Raw genomic sequence first — 14,860 nt, 5'->3', positions numbered from 1 at the left:
GGTCTGAACAGATAAATCTAAATTTATATAGTTCTATTATTCTTTGACTTCGTTTTGGTAGACCAATCCTGTTACGTACAAACCTAATGATTAATTTTTGCTCCTTTCAGCCAAATGCATAAAAACGGGATTCCACTGCCAAAGAAAAAGAAAATTTCAAGTTGTGATATGAATAATATCAGTGTTATTGCACTGAAAAACTTAAAGTGCCACAGGCATAATTAAGGTGTTCCATAAGGACTAGGAAGCTGCCAGCTTTGATCTCCAGTCAGCAAATCTCAGCCAGGATGGCAGTAGGGCCACAAGTAGCCTCAGACTACATTAGGCAAGGCAAAAAAAAGGTCAAGGTTCCGTCTCCAGATTACAGTGATCCCGTTGCAAAAAACGTGCATGTACACTGGATGTGAAAGGGCTGATACTTGGCTGTGACCCCTTCCAAAGCTGAACAAATAAAATACAATCAAAGCACACATGAAGAACTGTAACCTAAGCAAGGCAGTGGAAAGTTGCTGGTAACCACATAAGTCAGTTTCCAGGAAGGGAAAGAAAAAAAAGGGGAAAACTGCACACAGGGAGGAGCAAAGAGTTTCAGTTGGAGCAGGGCACCACTAAAACATACTTCACACATGCAATATAGCATACTTGTAATGATTGACCCTGGAATTAAACCACAAATAATCTGTTAGAAGTTCTCTGTTGGAGTGTAAAACATACAAAAACATTACAACCATTTCTAGATAATTAAATTTCAAAGTTCTCAGGACTTTTATCATGATCAGTACCTACTAAGATCGTGGACTTTTAAAGGATATATAACATAGGTTGGAGGGGGTGGGAAAAGACACTAAGCAGAATTCTAAGTTTCAGATAACCTAATACAGCAAAACCCAAATATAACTATGATACAATACTCCCATGCTTTAATACTCTTGGGTATGTAAGCCTAAATTAATGGTATGCTGAATGAATTATTGACTACTACAGTGCTGCAAACTGAAGCTCCCAGCACATCACTGTGACTTTAGATTGGCAATTTACAACATGAAAATCATATAACCCAATAACTACAGCAAAAACTCCATTTATACAGGACATATTTTCAGGCAAAAATGCTGTACTCGAGACTCAACATAATTGCAACAGCACCATTTATTTCTGTGGTATCAAGTGCTTGATTTCTACCTTGCAACATTAAGCTACAACAAAAATTACCTAACCAGTAATCTGAAAAGGGAAACAGGAGTTGAAAAGGTGGACAGAAAAATCTTACACCATACAAAAGTTAAAATAAACAATTTTGGGACAATTCTAGAAAGGTGACAATGTCGAAACTAAGCGTGGGTTAAGTGCACCTGTGCATGTTTCACAACCGTATCACAATTTAGCTATACCACTTGCCATGTCATTCGGATCAGTCATGATCTAATTGAATGGCAGAATAGGCTCAAAGGGCTGAATGGCCAACTCATGTTCTCATAGCACATTTAAATTTGATCCCCGTCTGTGCCATATCAAGAGACACGCAGAATTAATCCTCAATATTATTGGAATGAGTTAGAATGAAATCACATGTGGCCATGATTTTAAGGAATCCACAAACTTGGTAATAAGCGAACCATGCTAATTCCACCACCAACTTCACATTCATCACCTTGATGCTCCAGAGAAATTATGAAAAGTTACTGACTTCCCTCTAAATAAGACACACTTGACAAGTGGATGGCAAACATTTACTAACCTGCGTCTTAGTGGTGATGGTGATCTGCGCCTCCTAGGAGGAGATGGAGTACGCCGGCGCCTTGGCGGTGGTGATGGGCTTCTCCTTCTCCTGTTTGTCATACATCAGCATGTGAACATACATTCAGGGTGGCATCACAAAATAAATATTTCATTGTAGATTTCTCACTGTTCCCATTAACTCCCATCCTCGAAAGTTAAAACTGAGTTTTAGCCAAAGCAAATAAACATTGTATTGCTATGAACTACTTTAGAAATAAATTCTGGTACAGAATGTCTTTTCAAAAGAGACATCTGTTTTCTGTCACACAGTATCCACAAAATGATTTTCTATACACTTCCACAGTTATAAAACAGAATCAGAGTTACAGAACATTATTTCATAGCTCTTTTGAAGTACAGGTATAAAGATTAAACAGAACTGTTATTGTCTGACATTCATGTGTGAAAGAAATTTCACGTAATAAGGTTTAGGTAGGATTGAAAGGGCATTCTTACTGAATTATTCTTCAATAGCCCCATTACATATAATTTACAGCACAGAAACAGGCCATTTGGCCCAACTGAGCTATGCTGGTGTTTATGCTCCACACGAGCCTCCTCACACCCCACTTCATCTAACCCTATCACTATCATTACCAATAACCCTCCAAGTTTTGGAAAAGTGGCAGTTGAAAAATTAATTGCGCTTCATGTTGATTGCAAAAGATGCCAGCTTCAATCCTTGGTCTGATCCAAGTTCACTGACTTTAGCCAGTTGGGATGCTAAAATCAGCCTCATTGCACTTAGGAAGGGGATGAGGTGGGGGAGAGATTTTTTAAAAATCAGCTGTTTACTGGTAATTGCTATCTAGTGACCTAATTTGTGGACCAGATAAAGACTGAGCTTGGCGGTGATAGCCTGAATAGTTGAAAAGCCTTCCGACACTCTGTCCAGGTTCACACATGAAAAATGCTCAGCTGAGTAAGGTACCAGATTGCTGCCAGTACCCCTAACCCAAAAAGTCAAAGCCTTAGGGAATGGACAAATAAGGAACAGAAGGACACTTTCTTTAAAACATGCATAAATCAGATGCAATTACAATACTGTGTAAATCTTTGGAATGCAATTGTGCTGAATTATAGGTATAAAACATAATTTTTATTGTTTGGAGAATAACATTAAATAATGTTCTGTAAATTTCTCTAATTCAACATTAAAAAAATCCAATTTATTTCAGTGCAATGTCAAAAAATACCAGTGTTTCGAGGTTGAAAAGGATCTTTTGAGTACTCAAAAGATTAACAGATCACCACCAATTTCAGATGGATCATACAGAAATAGGGCTTGAATTTTGAGTTTTGATGTTTATGCAACCAAATAAAATGCTTTAATTTTCTCGGCACATCACCAAAAACACTTCAAATCTTAATGCTCATAGGGTTTTTTAAACTCAAGTCGAACCTGAGCAATAACCAGAGAATACAGAATATCACTGGTGACACTGTTATTTTACTCATTAGATTATAATTCACTCACAGGTTATAGGTCTTTCACACCAAATAAAACTGGTTATCACCACTATTATATCCTACATACAGTGAAAACCACTTATGCTTTTTGTGTCCATTTTGAAAACCAAACAACCTATTTCTGCAGAATGCCTTCAAATATGTCCTAATCTATTTCTCACCATGTCAAAATGAAAGCACCCAAACGACCCGGGATCTGAACTGAATATGCACATTAACCTACCCTATTCTATTCTTGTAATCAGGGGTCAAAAATTCCACTGGTTACAGGTATATTTCAGGTCTGCTTACTTAGTGCTCCACAGAATCAGCTAGTCCACAAATTTGAGATAAATAAACCTGGTTGGAACATTATGTGGCCTAACTCGATGAATGAAAAAAAGTGTGAACAACAGAATTGCTTCCCCAGCTAATGAACAGTAATTTTTTTAAAAATTCGTTCGTGGGATGTGGGCGTCGCTGGCAAGGCCAGCATTTATTGCCCATCCCTAATTGCCCTTGAGAAGGTGGTGGTGAGCCGCCTTCTTGAACCGCTGCAGTCCGTGTGGTGAAGGTTCTCCCACAGTGCTGTTAGGTAGGGAGTTCCAGGATTTTGACCCAGTGACGATGAAGGAACGGCGATATATTTCCAAGTCGGGATGGTGTGTGACTTGGAGGAGACCGTGCAGGTGGTGGTGTCCCCATGTGCCTGCTGCCCTTGTCCTTCTAGGTGGTAGAGGTCGTGGGTTTGGGAGGTGCTGTCGAAGAAGCCTTGGCGAGTTGCAGCAGTGCATCCTGTGGATGGTACACACTACAGCCACGGTGCGCCGGTGGTGAAGGGAGTGAATGTTTAGGGTGGTCGATGGGGTGCCAATCAAGCGGGCTGCTTTGTTCTGGATAGTGTCAAATTTAAATAGGCACGAGGGCAATATCTACTTTTCCTGTGAATACTGTTATCTACAACAGTGACTCAAAAACTAGGACCCAGGAATTTATGAGTACTAAGGCCCTGAACCAGTAGATAAGAAAATATTTTGACTCCAATGTTGGTTCTATAATAACAGTATGCAAACTAGTCCTAACAATTGAATTATAGCCTTTATTTCCCTTCACACCATACTTGCAGTATATTTCTAGAATTCTTTAATGTGTTTTCCTTCCCTGCACAGTATATTTGTTTTTGATCTTTTTATTTTTGATTATTTTTGTAACACTGTGAAAATTGACAAATTTGATATAAGTGGGTTCCACTGTATTTATACTTCCCCAAGTATTTGCAAATTTAATCAAAAGCAGATAATCCACATTGAATTAGTTATTTAAAATTCAGTTTAAAGTTCCCATTTGCAAAATAAATTAGTGAATTAAACAAAAATCAATTTCAAGCATACATTCAAAGAATTAAGTACTCTAAATGTCCTGTTCAATTGAAAATTTTATGCAATGATTACTTTAGCGCTCCAGTGAAACTGGATTTAAGGCAGCCCTTTTGCACAGTCTAATATGCAGTGCAATAATTCAACTAATTAGTAGTTGGGCTGGGGTTGCTAATTAAAGGAACCTTAAACAGGCTAATGTTTTCAGATAGCAACTCATTTTCAAACCAACCTTTTCGCCACTGGGAAGTGCCACCTCTTTCCAAGCGGCATCCTGATAGCAAGAGAAAACAAAACCAAGCTGTGTTTTTTCACAGGTCAACCTCGAATGGAAGTATCTTAAACCAATAATTTATACAGACAGTACCTTTTTGGTGGATTTAGATTTTAATTCATTACTACAATATTTATTTAAAATTTTTTTTTTACAAATAACTTCCCACACTTCTTTCTATTTCCCAGGTCATACACTCCGAAAACTGTCCAGGAAGAGCAGCAGTTGACAGTGGACTTCAATGCCCACTTAAGGGCCAACCAGTAAGGAGTGCTAAATATAATCTGATGTGGAACAGGGAAGATTTACCTCCCCCACTGGCCAGACATCCTGCCTCCGCTTGATGCTGTGCCGTGTGGCTCAGCCAAAACTAGCAACTCCCAATCCACCCTGTAACACTAGACTACAGGGTTACGTGCTCAATTTAAAAATATTGATCTTGATTGCTATGTGTTTTTGGGTTTACACAATATTTAATACCTATTCAGTTCTTCTAATGAATTATCTACCCAAAGGATTGAGATATTTGTAAAAAGGATCTTTCTTCTCTCAATAACAAATTTTCATTTAGTACCAGCTACAAATTTTAGGAAATACTGAGTTTGCTTGTTGTAGCGAGGAAAGGAATACCTCCAATTTACAGTACTCACCCCATAAAAGTTCTAATTTATTCCATTTCTCCTGATTAATGAAATTCCAAATTTTAATTGCCAGGCGACAGGGTGGTGGAAACATCAAATTATTTAATGATGTACCAGACAGACCAAGATCTCCATTCAAAATAATAAGCCGCCTGCTTATACAAAAGCAAATGAACTCTTCCAAGTGGAAGGCTCACCATAGTGCACCTCCATCCAGCAGGCTAACTTGTAACATTTCAAATTTGGAATTTCTTCTGACAGAAGGGAAAGAGCAACTTTTTTTGGTTGGGATGGGGAGCACTTCAAACTAAAAGCAGTCTTCCTCCAACATTATGGTCTCCCTTTAAGAGATGTAGTCTTTAATATGGTTTCCCATTATGTGATAAAGAAAATCAACACTATAAACCAAGTGAAATACCTGCAAACATGGCAATAAAATTAAATTTCAGCAGAGTTGTTTAATTTAGGTTCTAAAGCTAGCTGCAAGTTATTTTAGTAATAGGTCCTTGCATCTCTTTGTCCCCCAATCCAAATCCCAAAAAATCATCTGAACGTAATGGCACCAGACTTTAAACTGCCTTCTTGACAGGATTTAGATTTCTCCAATCTGCCAATGGACTGATTTTCAAGCTGTTTGGGGCTACACTGTGCAAAATGAGGACCAAAAATGAGCAGAAAAACAGAATTGCTATCCATCCTACATTGGTCAAAAGCACCTTCCCCCACATTGGACTTTTACCTTTACTTGAAAAAAAATCCAGTCTTGTAGCTACAGTAGAGGAAATCAATATTCAAATGAGCCGTCACTTTCAATATGCATAAATCAGATTTTAGTAAATAGGAATGTATTTAAGCCATTGAGAAAGCAGCCATAGCAAAACAACTGTAACATTTAATATATTGCACCAGATGTCATCTCACCAAACCAAATTTTAAGGACCACATAGCTTAGTACAAAAAAGCATGAAGGCACAAGAAACTTTGAAGTGCAGACTTCGGGCCAGGACAGTGTCTAAAACCTAACTACAGATTTTTCTTAATACTGAACTGCAAAGTAATGCAAAAAAAAGTTCCAACAGCACAGAGATATTTTCATTTTACCTCGGTGAAAAGTCCTTGTGCCGTTTTCGCATTGCAGGGGATGGTGACATACTCCGTGACAATGAACGCTGCCGCCTTCTTCGAACTTCCCCATTCTTTGCACTTGACCTTTTTGGTGCTTCATCTTCGGATGAGGAGGAAGATCCAGACTCTGCATAAGGGACATTTAACTAATTAAAATAATGAAATTAATGAGTACTACACAACACACATGTACATCTTAATAGGTCAAAAGCACACGAAGTTGCAGAATAAGTGCCAAATAAGCCTGTCCACAAAAAATGAAACAAAAAGTGATGCAATATTCCAGTCAATATTAGTGTTAGCACACATCTTGGCCTGCTGATGGTCTCACAGATGGATGCAATACTACCAATGCTTCACCTAGTACTGTAGCCTCAAAATCACTTTTCTGGATACCCATCTCTCATTGGGAACAAGCTTGATAGTACTGATAACATGCCAAAAATGAGAGTAGCACAGCTTTAAAATACTACACATATGGAAAGGTCTCAAATCATTAACAGGAAAGTTATCTTATTTACTAGGCATTAGATTAACGCAACCATTTTGTTTTTCATATGCAAAATTATATGAAAACCAGCATTAGTGCGTATAGCACATTTTAACATCTTGCAGATCAGGTTTAATTTTCATACATGGGTCGCAATGTAGCTAGTTTGATATATTTTTTTACAACTACGACACACAATGTCCTTCCCCATTTAGAAACCACCTATCAATATAACACACTGGGCAACATTTTCAGTGTTATTTATGCATTCTGAGTGATGAAACTGCTACACTTGTATGCACTACTTGATTTGCAAAATGTACATTTAAAAGAAATATATTCAGACCATGTACTTCAGCATTTTAGACACTTACATGGTCTAATATACCGAACAATTTAAATGTGTCTCACTGTATGAAGTTCACAGTTGCATACTTTTAATCTCGTGGCTCTCAACTTTCTCATAACCAAAAATAAGTCAGCATTTGTAGATGGTTTCTGGCGGTCACAACCTCAGTGTACAAAACTGAATAGAGTCTGATTTCCTAGGAAATACTGATATCACATTCCCTCCCACATTCCTTTTTCCATTGTCACAGATTAGGAACGAGCGCACCATACTTACAAACATACGAATTAAGGGCAGGAGTAGGCCATTCGGCCCCTCAAGCCTGCTCTGCCATTTGATAAGATCATGGCTGATCTGATTGTGACCTCAGTCCTACTTTCCTGTCTACCTTTTTTTAAAAATTCGTTCATGGAATGTGGGCGTCGCTGGCGAGGCCAGCATTTATTGCCTATCCCTAATTGCCCTCAAGAAGGTGGTGGTGAGCCGCCTTCTTGAACCGCTGCAGTCCGTGTGGTGAAGGTTCTCCCACAGTGCTGTTAGGAAGGGAGTTCCAGGATTTTGACCCAGCGACAATGAAGGAACGGCGATATATTTCCAAGTCGGGATGGTGTGTGACTTGGAGGGGAACGTGCAGGTGGTGTTGTTCCCATGTGCCTGCTGCTCTTGTCCTTCTAGATGGTAGAGGTCGCGGGTTTGGGAGATGCTGTCGAAGAAGCCTTGGCGAGTTGCTGCAGTGCATCCTGTGCATGGTACACACTGCAGCCACAGTGTGCCGGTGGTGAAGGGAGTGAATGTTTAGGGTGGTGAATGGGGTGCCAATCAAGCGGGCTGCTTTATCTTGGATGGTGTCGAGCTTCTTGAGTGTTGTTGGAGCTGCACTCATCCAAGCAAGTGGAGAGTATTCCATCACACTCCTGACTTGTGCCTTGTCGATGGTGGAAAGGCTTTGGGGAGTCAGGAGGTGAGTCACTCGCCGCAGAATACCCAGCCTCTGACCTGCTCTCGTAGCCACAGTATTTATATGGCTGGTCCAGTTAAGTTTCTGGTCAATGGTGACCCCCAGGATGTTGATGGTGGGGGATTCGGTGATGGTAATGCCGTTGAATGTCAGGGGGAGGTGGTTAGATTCTCTCTTGTTGGAGATGGTCATTGCCTGGCACTTATCTGGCACGAATGTTACTTGCCACTTATGAGCCCAAGCCTGGATGTTGTCCAGGTCTTGCTGCATGCGGGCTCGGACTGCTTCATTATTTGGCTTTTGTTTAGCTCATATATAAGTTTCAGTTACGTTGCTCATTTTAGTTTTTATAACCTTTATCTCCCTTGTTAATCAGGAATCTATCTAACTCAGCCTTAAAAATATTCAGTATCCCTTCCTCCAGCGTGCTCTGGGGAAGGGAGTTCCACAGACTCACGGCCCTCAGAGAAAAAATTTCTCCTCATCTCCGTGTTAAATGGGAGACCCCTTATTTTTAAACTGTGGCCTCAAGTTCTAGTCTCTCCCACAAGGGGAAACATCCCCTCAACAACTACCCCTTCTAGTCCCCTCAGGATCTTATATGTTTCAGTAAGATCAGCTCTCATTCTTCTAAACTCCAGTGTATACAGGCCCATCTTGTCCAACCTTTCCTCATAAGATAACACCCTCATCCCAGGAATCAGTCGAGTGAACCTTCTCTGAACCGCCTCAAAGAGTTTGTGTTCTAACAAGAGCAAAAAAAAAGTAGAAATCTTAACTGAGTAGCACAAACAGTAAAAGAGCCAGATAGAATGCAACGGTATTGAAAAATAAAAACTAAAATGAGCAACGTAACTGAAACTTATATATGAGCTAAACAAAAGCCACATACGCAATTACTGCATCTGGTGTTTACACGGTGCCTTACAAATGATAGCATTGCTGCTCTGTACAGTTTTTAGTTGCAGATATTCTTAAGAATCTAATCCAGTTCTATTGCTTACTTTGGTATTCAATTAAGATCCATTTATTCCATTCCTCATACCCACTCCACAAAATTAGGAACTTTCTTTGAGAGTCTGATACAGACAGCTAAATTGTCCTTTTTAAAAAATAAACCAATACTTGACTAGGGAAAGTATCTCAATTGGGAGTTCTGAATGCACTGAAGACCTACCCTGGCAGACATTAACCCATTGCATAATGCCTACTTGAAACAGAAGCTTGTAGGACCCCACAGGGTATGATTATGATTGAAAATCACTACAAACATGGCAACAATTACAAGAGCATAGAGAAGAATTCTATGATTATTTATTAGTCAAGATACTTTCCAGTAGTTTACACCCCTTTCCAAAGGATAATACTTTACTTCAATCCCTTTATTTGATCATTCACTCCTTTTCCAAAGCTTTACACTAGGGCCACTTTAACTCCTGATGTCAAATATATGGAACCGAACAATTGGATTTGATCAAAGGTTAATACTCTAGTTACTATTACTGCTCCAGTTTGTTTATCTATAACACCAAGTTACCGCTACGTAACAGTTTGGAATACCAATGCAGAAATTATTCAAAAACAGAACTGCAGTGGAACTTCAATTATCTGCCATAATGGAGGGAACCCTGAGTGCCCAATGGAAATGTGCAGATAATCTCCAAATCTCTCTTCAATGGGTATTTTAAATGAATCCTGATGTGAATTCTGCAAATATTCTTGTAGACCTGAATTCCACAACAATTCTGGTAGATGATAAAAAGTGCTCATAATGAGTACAATTACTAAATCTTCACTACTGTATTGAAGCGAATAGGTTATTTTTCCAGTACAAAAATACATCTGTAGTCACAGAAATTCAATTAAATCTTCAAACATTTATTGCAAGGTTAGATATTGTCACCAAAAATGTAAATGTGATGTAAAACATCCAACGAGTCCCACCTGAAGAAGTCTGCTGGTTCTGTTTGCGATATTGACGTCGTTGTTGTACTGATTCCACTCCTGCAGCTTTGCCTCCTTTATCATCTTCTGCAACAATAAAAAAAATCTAATAACTGTTTTCTAATCCCCGTCACTATGGCTTTCACCTATTGTATATTCCTTCAACTTGGCAGCACAGAAACTAGGCCACGATCATTAAAGTAAATATTAGGTGCACTTCAGCCCAAAAGGACCCCTTCACTGCATTTCAATAACAAATAACAAAAACAAATCTGGGAATAAAAAGCTGGTACCAGTAAAAATGACCATGAAGCTGTCAGATTGTCTGGTTCACTCATGTCCTTTAGGGAAGGAAACCTGCCGTCCTTATCCAGTCTGGTCCATAAGCGACTCCAGTCCCACACCAATGTGGTTGACTCTCAACTGCCCTCTGAAGTGGCCTACCAAGCCACTCAGTTGTATCAAACCACTGGAAAGGAACAAAACAATAAAACCGAACAGATCACCTGGATATAACCTAAGCATCAAATCAGGACATGACAAAGGCACACCCAGCCCAACCGACCCTGCAAAGTCCTCCTCACTGACATCTAGGGACCAGTGCCAAAATTGGGAGAGCTATCTCACAGACTGATCAAGCAACAGCCCAGCAGTAATACTTACAGAATCATGCCTATCAGCTAACGTCCCAGACTCTCCATCTCTGGGTACGTCCTCTCCCACTGACAGGACAAACTATACCAGAAGTAAGGGCAGTGATATATAGTCAGCGGGGGTGGGGGGGTGTTAGGTAGCTCTGGGAGTCCTCAACAAGGACTCCGGACCCCATGATATCTCACTGCTTCAGATTAAGCATGGGCAAGGGAACCTCCTGCTGATTACCACCTACTACCCTCCCTCAGTTGATTAATCAGTACTCCTCCAAGTTGAACACCACTTGGAGGAAGCACTGAGGGCAGCAAGGGCACAAAATGTAATCTGGGTGGGGGACTTCTAAGTCCATCACCGAGTGGTTCGGTAGTGCCACCGCTGACTGAGCTGACTGAGTTAACAACAGTGCTATCAAGCAGCACTTACTGCCAGACTGGGCTTGTAGCAGGTGGTGAGATAACCAACAAGACGAAATAATGTACTTGACCTCGTCCTCATCAATCTACCTGTCGCAAATGCATCTGTCCATGACAGCATTGGTAGGAGTGACCACCGCAGTCCTCATGGAGACCAAGTCACGTCTTCACACTGAGGACACCCTCCGTCGTGTTGTGTGGTACCATCACCGTGCTAAGTGGGATAGATTAAGAACAGATATAACAGCTCAAAACTGGGCATCTATGAGGCGCTGTGGGCAATCAGCAAACAACAGAATTGTATTTCACAATCTGTAACCTCATAGCACGGCACATCCCTCAGTCCTCCATCACCATTAAGCCAGATGACCAACCCTAGGTCAATGAAGACCGTAGACGAGCAGGCCAGAAAATGTAGTGAAGCTACGACACAGGACTACTCTCATGCTAAACAGAAGAATCAGCATGCTATAGACAGAGCTCAGCGATCCCAATCAAGTCAAAGATCTGCAATCCTGCCACATCCAGTCATGAATGGTGGTGGTCAATTAAGCAACTAATGGGAGGCAGAGGCTCTATGATCATCCCCAGCCTCACTGATGGCTGAACCCAGCTCATGAGTGCAAAAGACAAAGCTGAAGTGTTTGCAACCACCTTCAGCCAGAAGTGCCGAGTGAATGATCCTTCTCTGCCACCTCCTGAGGTCCCCACCATCACAGATGCCGGTTCTCAGCCAATTCGATTCATTCCACGTGACATCAAGAAACTGCTCAATGCACTGGACACAGCAAAGACTATGGGCCCTGACAGCAACCCGGCTGTAGTGCTGAAGACCTATGCTCCAGAACTAGCCGTGCCCTTAGCTAAGCTATTTCTGTACATCTACAACACTGGCACAATGTGGAAAATCGCTCAGTTATGTCCTGTCCCCAAAAAGCAGGACAAATCCAATCAAGACAAATACCGCCCCCATCAGCCCACTCCCAATCATCGAAGTGATGGAAGGAGTTAACAACAGTGCTATCAAGCAGCACTTACTGACCAATAACCCGCTCACCAATGCTCAGTTTGGGTTCCGCCAGAACCACTGGGCTCCAGATCTCATTACTGCTTTTGTCCGAAAATGGGCACAAGAGCTGAATTACAGTGACTGCCCTTGACATCAAGGCAGCATTTGACCGAGAGTGGCACCCAGGAGTCCCAGTGAAACTGAAGACAATGGGGATCAGGGGGAAAACTCTATAGTGGTTGGAGTTATACCTGGCGCAAAGGAAGATGGCTGTGGTCATTGGAAGCCAATCATCTCAGCCCTAGGACATCACTGCAAGAGTTCCTCCAGGCAGCATTCTAGGCCCAACAATCTGCAGCTGCTCCATCAATGACCTTCCCTCCATCATAAGGTCAGAAGTGGGTCTGTTCAGTGATGATTGCAGTGTTCAGCTCCATTCACAATTCCTCAGATAAGAAAGCAGTCCATGCACACATGCAGCAAGACCTGGACAATGTCCAGCCTTGGCTGATAAGTGGCAAGTATCATTCATTGGAGATGGTCATCGCCGGACACTTGTGTGGCACGAAAGAGCATAACCATCTCCCCTTGACATTCAATGGCATTACCATCACCGAGACCCCCAACATTAACATCCCGGGGACACCATTGACCAGAAATGGACCAGCCACATAAACGTCATGGCTGCTATAGCAAGTCAGAGGTTGGGTATTCTGTGGCATGTGGCTTACCCCCCAACTCCCCAAAGTCTCTCTACCACCTATAAGGCATGTCAGGAGTGTGATGGAATACTCTGCACTTGCCTGGATACGTGCAGCTCCTACAACACTCAAGAAGCTTGACACTTTCCACGACAAAGCAGCCCGCTTGATCGGCACCCTATCCAATGGCTTAAACATCCACTCCCTCCACCATCTGCACACCGTGGCTGCAGTGTGTACTATCTACAGGATGCACTGCAGCAACTCGCCAAGGCTTCTTCGGCAGCATCTCCCAAACCCACGACCTCCACCACCTAGAAGGACAAGAGCAGCAGGTGCATGGGAACCACCATCACTTCCAAATTCCCCTCCAAGTCACACACTATCCTGACTTGGACATATACCATCATTCCTCTATTGGCACTGGGCCAAAATTCTGGAACTCCCTACCTAACAGCACTGTGGGAGCACCTTCACCACACGGACTGATGGCCCACCAGCACCTTCTCAAGAGCAACTAAGAATGGCCAACAAATGCCACCAGCGACGCCTTCATCGAGAATTAATTTTAAAGAACTTTTAACATAGAAAAGCATCCCAAGGTACATCCCAGAGGTGAAATTTTAAAAAATGGATACCAAGCCAAAGAAAGAGCTATTGGGAAGGGTGACCAAAAGCTTGGTGAAAGAGGTAGGTTTTAAGGAGGGTCTTAAAAGGAGAGGGAGGTGGAGGGGAATTCTAGAGTTTGAGGCCTAGACAGCTGAAGGCATGGCTGCCAATGGAATGTGAGGGTGGGGGAGGGGCAGTCAGAGAAAGAGAGAGTTTGGGAAGGGTTGCAGGGCTGGAGGAGGTTGCAGACATAGGGAAGGGCAAAGCCGTGAAGGGACTTAAATACGAGGATGAGAATTTTAAAGAGGCATTGTACGTTGTTGAGAATAGGAATGATGGGTGAGCAGGACAGGATGCAAGCAACAGAGTTTTTGATGAGCTGAAGTTTACAGATTGTGGAAGATGGGAGGCTAGCCAGGAGAGCACTGGAATAGATGAGTCTGGAGGTGACAAAAGCATGGATAACGGTTTCAGCAGATCAGCTAATGGAGGGGCAGAGGTGGGAGAGGGAAGTAGACAGTCTTTGCAATGGAGAAGATATGGGGTCGGAAGCCCAACTCGGAGTTGAGTACGACGTCGAGGTTACAAACATCTGGTTCAACTTAAGGCAGTGACCGGGAGTGGAATGGAATGGAATGGAATCGTGGCAAGAATATGACAATTCGAACAAAAAGGCCACTAAACTTTTCTCCCCTCCCCACCACCAAAGACTTAACGAGTTAAGCAATGGTTGACATTGGGATCAGAACTGAAATTGCAATCCACGTGGTTCAATCCAGCTACACGGCCAATATGGCATATCAGATTTTGTGAAAATTATGCAGCAGTAAGGCTTGCAAAAATGTACTGGAGTTGCCTTTTTTTAAAAAGTTTAAAATTTTAAATTACACTATTTTCTGTAATGCTGCTTCCTAAAACTGAGTCCTCAAAATAACAAAAGTATTTTATCAAAGGCATCACCTCCTTTCCAACTAAATATGGAATTGTCCAACCCAACAACTTGAAAGAAACAAAGTTGGAATGGAAAACTAGTGAACATAATTTTTTTACTAAACTGTTGCCTTTAGTTCCAAAACTGAACTAAATCCC

At 41.6% G+C, this 14,860-nt stretch overlaps 1 protein-coding gene across 5 annotated transcripts in view; it reads right to left on the bottom strand.

Annotated features, from left to right (window-relative positions):
* The window catches only part of srrm1 (serine/arginine repetitive matrix 1), a 50,585-nt gene that overhangs the window by 5,675 nt on the left and 30,050 nt on the right, over nucleotides 1–14,860 (bottom strand). For 3 of the 5 annotated variants that reach the window (XM_068006570.1, XM_068006573.1, XM_068006574.1), the window contains 4 exons: nucleotides 10,386–10,472; nucleotides 6,621–6,771; nucleotides 4,837–4,878; nucleotides 1,739–1,828 (listed from right to left, as the gene is read on the bottom strand). In XM_068006570.1, the coding sequence (XP_067862671.1) occupies nucleotides 1,739–1,828; nucleotides 4,837–4,878; nucleotides 6,621–6,771; nucleotides 10,386–10,472 (370 nt within the window). The remainder of the gene's footprint in view (nucleotides 1–1,738; nucleotides 1,829–4,836; nucleotides 4,879–6,620; nucleotides 6,772–10,385; nucleotides 10,473–14,860) is intronic. The other 2 variants (XM_068006571.1, XM_068006572.1) reach the window with 2 other exon arrangements.

The sequence above is a fragment of the Heptranchias perlo genome, chromosome 26 (assembly GCF_035084215.1).
Source record: "Heptranchias perlo isolate sHepPer1 chromosome 26, sHepPer1.hap1, whole genome shotgun sequence".
NCBI lineage: Eukaryota > Metazoa > Chordata > Chondrichthyes > Hexanchiformes > Hexanchidae > Heptranchias > Heptranchias perlo.
The sequence above is the reverse complement of the archived record's forward strand: the minus strand, read 5'-3'. Positions and strand labels throughout refer to the sequence as shown.